Genomic DNA, 7,591 nt, shown 5'->3' on the forward strand with positions numbered 1-7,591 from the left:
TTTGTTTTCCCTTGTTACTGATTACTTGACTATGTAGCCATCATAAACCTCTTTCATTATGAAGTGAATACAAATATGGAAGAAGTGAAAAATAAAAAAATAAAAAAATAAAAAAAATAAAAAAATAAAGGAAAGGGAAAGAACAAATATACACACTATTATGAGGGAAAAAAAAAATAGATTATTAGCCAGAAAAGTCAAGAGAATGGTAAGAGAAGTGGGTGGGGATGGGAATATGAAATGGAACCAGAAAGTTGCTTACAGTCTTTGTTCATCCTTCACCCTTCACCTCAGCCATCAGTGAAATGGACTCGTGATATTTCAGAAAGAAGGAAGGAAAAAGGGCAGCACAGCCTGAATCCTAGATGACACAGGACAGAAGAAAGGGAAGTGTTTGTGACTTGCCTTCTGGTCTAAGGCGTGAGGGTGTCTGTCACGAAGTGCAGAAAAAGGAGAGCAGACCTGCAGTTCTGGGAGAATGGGAGAAGTGGTGTGGCTAGCGGTGTTTGTGATGGCTTTCATCAGCTGCAATGGTGAGTAAATGCTTCCTAGCACAAGAAGAAAAATCAGAGTATTAAGAGGGGAGGGAAATTCCTCTGAATTATAGTGTCTTATTTTTAAAAGTTGTTACATGTGGAAAGTCCTTAGTTTCTTGTTTGAAAAATAGAGCCTGACAATTCACAAGTCTTCCTCAGTACTGGGTACAACGAGGGACTTCTGAGAGTGGGGCAGTATTAGGCAGGTCAGCTCCTATGCACCAAAGCAAGAACAAAACAACATTGTTCAGGACCCTTGGAGAGGACCTGCTCTGGTGTGGTGAGTTACCTTCCATAACTGTTTTTGTGAAGCTGGAATATGCACTTTCTTCTGGAATCAGTTGCTCCCAGGGCAACTGACACTGGCAGAGGAAGGATCTGAGAAACCTTGAGAAAGGTGCTTTGACAAGGTGCACACACAAGCGCAGAACTGCTCCTGATATTTAGAAAAACGGGTGGAAGTATGTACCCTGTTAACTCACAAAGCAGCTCTGCAGATTTCTAGGATCTGTCTCTTAAGCTACTTGTTGGGAGTTAATGCAGTGGAACATAACCCGTGCCTTTCTGGGGAGAGAGGGGAAGGGGGAATGAGATAAAAGGGCATAGTCAGAGGTGAGTCAAGTCCAGCTAAACTCAGGTAATTTGCTGCTTACATGAAGCACTTCCCAGGAGCTGTGGTCTTAGTGGACAGACAGCTGGACAGACTGGGAGAGTAAACTAGATACCACAAAATCCACACCCTCTTCTCCTGTGCCCACTTGAGCCTTTGGCAGTGTGTTTGTCTGGTGGAGACAGATATGAACCAAGAATTCTAGGTCAGATCTGAAGTCCTCCAAAGCTAAAGCAAAAAGATTGGTTTTGGTCCACTGTTCCAGTTCCAGGAATTCAGACCAGATACTTAAGGGCTGTTGCCTGCATACCACTTCCACACCACCAGGAAAGCTGGTGCTGGCAAGCTAGGAAGGAATGTGATCAGCTCTTTTACAAAAGGGACCAGAGTATAACAGTTTTTATTGTTGTTGTTTTTTGTCATCATGTCCCATCCTGTTCCATCCCCCTCCACCCGTTTATTACAGGTAATACAACTTCCTCTGACCAGTCTGCTAATTTTAAATGTAGCTCTTCAGGTTTTTGTCTTGTCCAGCTCTATGTCCCCCTGCTGGGAGAATTCACATAATTTGTCTGGAAGTCTACATCCAGTTTGATAAGTGTCACAGGGAGGAAATGTTTCTTTTAAGAATGGTGTCTCAGAGATTTTTATATTGCTGAGTTTCTCCCATTCCTTCAGTCAGCTCTCCTTTAAGGTCATCCTAGCTAATGCTGAATTTGGGCACACACAGAGTGGCTGAGTCCACAGGGAATCAGTGGATGCTAGCAGCAATTACATGGCACACAGCAATGCAAAACAGTACAGAGGAGATTTTTAAACAAAACTCTGTCCGGATGAATACACTCAGTAGCCAATGTGCTTGAACCTGAGTGAACCAAATACTCTAAGGGTATTTCTCAGCAGGATTCTAAATAGCTACCATCCTTAGTTTTTTATGATGGGAGTCTGTGAAAAAACGAAGAAGAGAAATGGAAAAAAACCTTTAAAAGCTGATATAGCAAGGAACTGTGTTTGGGATGTGAGATTTGAAGAATGGAGCTGTGCCTGCCCACTGAAAGTCATATAGTAAAGGAAAACCAGTGTTCCATGTCAGAAACAAGTTTCCACAGTGCTCAACCCCAGCAGTCCCTTCAGCTGCTCCTGTGGACAGAGATCCACAGACCCTCTCCCCACCCTGCATGGCCCCTCCTGTCAGCTCTGGGACGTGCTGCTGCAGAGAGAAGTGCTTGCACAGCTGTACTGCTGGGTTCTGTGAGCACCAGGGAAGCTGTGTAAGAAGTTAGTGATGTTAACAAGTGCAAACCTGGAGCCTAATGAGCATGCTTAATTGCAGTGACACAATAAATTTGATTTGTTCATCCTTCCTCCCATACGGAGGGTATGGGGTAACTGCAATTATTACTGTCAGAACAGTCAGTGTCAGCAATGGGGGGAAGGCCACTGCTGCTTGACTCATCCTGCAAGCATAAGCAGAAAGCCAAGCAGCAGAAGCAGGGCATGAAGTGGGGCTAGGGAGCAGGAATAAGAGATACTGCTTAAGGTCTTGTGAAGACTGTAGCTGTGATGCTGCTACCAGGAGCAGGATTTGTGCCTCTCGATACTGAGAAGGAATTGAGAACTGGCAAGCACCCAGAGAGAAACAATAAAAATAGCCATGAGTTCAAAGAAACTATTCACTTCCCTGTGCTCAGTGAGATGGGGACAGGCCCCGATTTAGCTGGCTGTGGGTGGGCTACAGCACATCTAAGATGCATGCTGGCTTCCACTGCCTGGTGATTCCTATCTGTCCTAAGGACTTTCCCCTCTTCTGATGCTTTCTTATTTCTTCCCTTCAACTCTTGTTCCCTGCAGCCCTCCTGGATCTGTCTGCTGTCCACCAGGTGGAAGGGGAATGGATGGGCTCCACCACTTTACCATGTACATACATGCCCTCAGAAGGTTTCACACAGCAAATACTCACCTGGAGCATGGAGCGAGACCACAGCACCTCCACCATCTTTCGGAGGGATGAATCTGGTGACCACATCTTGTTGGCTCGGTTCCGAGACCGGGTCAGTGTCCCAAAGCGCAGCCCAGGGGATGCCTCACTCCATATCACGAACCTTGAAATCCCCGACAGCGGACACTACACCTGTCAAGTCATCTGGAGGTCTAAAAATAACAGCTTGATAACAAAGGATGTGACCACTACAGTTAGAGTCATCAAAGGTAAATCCAGCAATAAAGCCCTGCTCTTGTATAAACAGTCTAATCCATGGAGCATGTAGGAGAAAAGGGAGCTGGCAGGATGTCTTTCTCCCCATACTGTCTACCCATATCCAAGCTAAGAGTTGAGGTAGCTGGATGAGAAGAGCCTCTCCTGTCCCTGGCTTTGTTAGTCCCTCTAACCAACCAAGGAGGAACTGATGCTCTGTGGAGGCACTGTGGAGGGGTACGGATGGATCGGGGAAGGGGGGAGCAGTTAGTCAGCACCCCGGTCTGGATCTACCAATGGGCCACTTGATCCACAGGTGTTTGAGATAGCACCCAGGTCTGGGTTTCTTTCTATGCCGATAACCAGTGTCTCTGGTTCTTATAGCAAACGGGAGAGCAAGCAGGTGTCATACTAGCCAAATGTGCCTTCTCCCTTTTGCAAGCATCCTCAGTGTGCATTTAAAAAACAGTCTTTCTCAGGGGGGCTACTGGGAGGGATGGGACAAGCACTGAACCAACAGAGCAGGCCTTCTGTGATGTGGCAGTAGCAACAGGTGGCAAGGCTGGTGTGAACCTGCCCTAGGCACAGGTGTGTAGAGCTCAACCTATGCAATGCAGTGGAGAGGCGATGCTGCCTCTGCCCCTTTGGGAAAAAAGCTTAGGGCTAGAGCGCAAGCTGCCATGGAGTGAAGGAAACCTGCCCCCATCACTGCCGGGGTCAGCACAACCCAGGTCCCTCTGCTTTGTCTTCCAGTGCCAGCAACCAAGCCCACCATCAGGGCCGGCGCGCTGGGGCTGACGGTGCCAGCGGGAGCCAGGACCAGCCTGACCTGCGTGGCCCACGGGTCCCCACCCATCAGCTACCGCTGGTTCCGGGCAGTGCCAGGGGGGACAGCCCTGCCACTGAGCAGCCAGGCCGAGCTGACGTGGGACAGCCTGCGGCCTTCCGACGCGGGGACGTACTACTGCGAGGCAGAGAACAGAGTCGGGGCAGGGGTGGTGCAGCGGAGCGATGCCGTTGAGCTGGTGGTGAGAGGTGAGTCCCCAGCCTGTAGCTCCTCACCTCAGCGGCAGGAACCAGTGAGGCAAATGGTTCCCGTTCGCCCAGGGATCAGTCACGTAGCACTGAATGTGAATCGTGTCTGGATCGCTGCTCAGGAGGGGAGCCCGGCTCTGCCCTTGGCACATCTCGCTTTTGCCTGGCTTGGAACTCAGGCAGGGCATGCAGCAAACCGTCTGATGAGCAGTCTGTCCCACAGGGTCCCCAGTCACACAGCCACCCACGCCTGGGACCAGCCGGCACACAGGACCCCCACTCCCCTCAGAAGGCAGCGAAGCTCCCCATGTGCTGGGAGGTGAGTGACCTGGGTGGCAGCGACGGGCTGGTTCCACCCTGCTGGCATGCAAATGGCACAGGCTGTCAGTGAGACAAGTCCACATGCTGGCCCTCTGGGGCTGCAGATCCTCTCTGGAGAAGGATAGAAATGGTCCCTCCTGTTGCCTGCAAGCAGGAGCTCAGATGGGGGTGATGGGGTGGAGCCCCCCAACAGCAGCCGAGCCAGAGCTTGGGAGACCATGGGCTGGGAAACCAGGGGTCACACAGCTTCACCGGGAGTCGCCCGGGGCAAGACCTGCCTTAGGGCTCCGTGCCCTGGGGAGCCTTAAGATGCTGCTGCCTGTGGTGAAGCACACCAGGCCAGCCGGGGAGGGAGGGAGTGGGGAAGTCCCGCAGCAACCTGGGTGAGTCCCAGCGAGGCAAAGCTGAGGCATCCCTGGCTGTGGTGTAGCCAGCTGCAGGTGCTAGTGCCGAGAGCCACAGGGCTGCCATTGGCAGGGGTTGATGGCCAGGGACAGGACAGCATGAGTGCCACAGGTAGTGTGCGAGCCTGCTGTCAGAGAACATACAGGATGACACGGCAGAGAGAAAATTATGGCTCGTCAGTATGGGAGCAGGTGAGATGGGTGTTTTCTTTCCATGCACCTCAGAAGTGACAGCCTTAGATAATGCAGACTGCCCAGGCAGAGCTCACTCCCTGCCTCGCTGCAGTGGCTTCACCAGGAAAGGGCTGCTCTGGCTGACACTGCAGGGGAGCTCTGGGACCCCTTGCAGTGCGTTCACCCTTGTGCCTTGGCAGATCTGTCCACAGCAACGCTGTCCGCCAGGAATGATGTCGTTTCAGAGAGGGCTCCCACTGCCACAGGTGAGCAAGCCCCTTGGTGAAAACACACACGATTTGCACAGGGAGGGGCAGGCTGGCAAACACTCTGCAGACCAGACACTGAAACCGACTGCCCCATTTTGCATTGCTGCTGGGAGCAAACCCTGGGCCTGTCAAACGCAGGCAGGAGCCGCCCTCTCGGCCGCCCATCCACAGGCCTTCCAGGGTTCATGTATTGCCTGATGTTTGCTTTCTGATTGTGCCTTAACGGGGATGAAAACGTTAACAACGATCTCAGCCCCAGCCTTCACAGTTCGTCCCTGTTTTGGCCACGGCTGAGGCTTTCACCGGGCTGTCAAGCAAAGTCAGCGGTCACTGGAAGCTTTCACCAGCCCGAGGGACCCCTGCCACCCGCGCTGCTCAGAGGGCTCTGGTCCGCTTGGCACAGCGCGGGCTGCGGTCCCCTCACCGCACCGCACCTCCCGCAGGGCCGCCGCGGGCCGCGCTCTCCCCGCACCTCTACGCGCTGGCGGCCGCCCTCGGCGGCGTGGCGATCGGCGGGCTCCTGGCAGCGCTGCTGTGCCGGCGGCGGACCAAGGCGGGTGAGCAGCGGCGCCGGGCGCGGCCGGGGGGCGGCGGGGCGCTGGGCGGTGCTGAGCCCTCCGCGGCTCCATATCCCCATCCTCCCCATGGCCCCTTTCTCCCCATGGCCCCCGTCCTCCCCGTCACCCTGCCTCGGCCCCTGTCCTGCCCCAGCCCCAGCCGTTCTCCCGCAGGGAGAGGCAGGGTGGGAGGGTGACTCCTGAAGGTGGGAATGCCCGGGAGCAGCTGGGTTTGGTTGGTTTATTTTTGTTTGTTTGTTTCTTGTTTCTCCCTGTGGCACATTAATCATAAAATTTATTGATACATTTCTTTGATTATTTTTTTTCCCAGAACCCACCTATGAAGTTGCTTTGTGAGTATAATTTTTTCATCTGTGATGTTGAGAAGACTTTGAGGCTATCATACTGACATTTATTTCAGAAAAGCTTATTTATTCAGTGAAAAGCCAAAGATTTCTTTGAATTTTTATTTGGGGGGGGGGAGGGGAGGGGAAGGGCAGGGGCAGGTACTGAATACCTTGACAGTCTAATTTATTAGCAGCATCAGGACATTAATGTCTTAGTGCAGGAGTAGTACCTCATGCTAATCTTAACCCATAAACACTTCATATTACTTTTCTATTAAGAGTTATATCTATATCTATATAATTACTTTTGATTTAGTCCTCCTTTTTAATGTTTCTTTATTTCAGCCATAGCACTGCAGAAGTCACAAGACTGGACACTGATGCAGAAGTACCTGTTCAGTGCCTAAAAGAAAAGATGAATTTGGAGGCTGAAACATCCTATGAAATTGTCACCATGAAAGACAACAACTATGACAATGTATGCAAGGGCAAAAATCCTGAGTATGAGACCCTTTTGAATTCCATGGAATCAGAATATGAAGTGCAAAACTTTTAGCAGAGTACCACATTTCCACATGAGCGGCTGCAGATACTGAATGGTAAACTTTACCAAGGGAAACTATTCTTCCTGCCTGCCTTCTCCTCCGATAAATATACCAGTCTTGTTGCCTTCTTTTTTTTTTTTTTTTTTTTTTTTTTAAATCCAGGCGAACTGCATAACCACCTTAGTCTTTGGCAAATGAGTCCCTGCAGTTGGTGCAGAAACACTCAGCCAAGTGCTTATCTACCTACCTACTTTTATTTTTTTAATATAAAAAAATAATTTCTGAGCAGCCTCCAGGTCAAAGTGTTGCTGGGTGCAACAGTTAGCTAATAATACCAGCAAGATGTACTCTAAAGTGCATGTTCCCCTGTTAGGACATGCCGGCAGGTGAGGAGCCAGGAATTGTGCTAGAAATGGATGTCCCCTGGATTTTGCAGTTCAGCAAATACTGGTTGTACAGCTTGTTTTTTGCCTTGAATCTTATAGAGGATAGTATGGGGACAACGGAGGGGGTTGGTATGCCAGGAATATCACTTTTGCAATCAAACTGGAAATGGTCCTGTAGGTAATGAACCTCCTAACTGCCACCTTGTTTTTCTC

General features: G+C 50.5%; 1 protein-coding gene across 1 annotated transcript; it reads left to right on the top strand.

Moving 5' to 3' along the window:
* Positions 1-426: 426 nt before the first annotated feature.
* Positions 427-7,111, top strand: LOC116494451 (V-set and immunoglobulin domain-containing protein 4-like). The gene is made up of 8 exons (XM_032196363.1): positions 427-533; positions 2,998-3,354; positions 4,094-4,375; positions 4,599-4,694; positions 5,475-5,540; positions 5,987-6,100; positions 6,432-6,453; positions 6,793-7,111. The coding sequence occupies exons 1-8, from the start codon at positions 479-481 to the stop codon at positions 7,001-7,003; spliced, it is 1,203 nt and encodes a 400-aa protein (XP_032052254.1). The 5' UTR covers positions 427-478; the 3' UTR covers positions 7,004-7,111.
* The last annotated feature ends 480 nt before the right edge of the window (positions 7,112-7,591 follow it).

The sequence above is a fragment of the Aythya fuligula genome, chromosome 13 (genome assembly GCF_009819795.1).
Source record: "Aythya fuligula isolate bAytFul2 chromosome 13, bAytFul2.pri, whole genome shotgun sequence".
NCBI lineage: Eukaryota > Metazoa > Chordata > Aves > Anseriformes > Anatidae > Aythya > Aythya fuligula.

What these genes read in the sequence shown, in the direction of transcription:
- LOC116494451 (XM_032196363.1), top strand. Translation starts at nt 479, where the DNA reads ATGGGAGAAGTGGTGTGGCTAGCGGTGTTTGTGATGGCTTTCATCAGC. An exon ending in TACAGTTAGAGTCATCAAAG is followed by an intron (nt 3,355 to 4,093) that starts GTAAATCCAGCA and finishes TTTGTCTTCCAG; the next exon opens with TGCCAGCAACCAAGCCCACC. An exon ending in AGCTCCCCATGTGCTGGGAG is followed by an intron (nt 4,695 to 5,474) that starts GTGAGTGACCTG and finishes GTGCCTTGGCAG; the next exon opens with ATCTGTCCACAGCAACGCTG.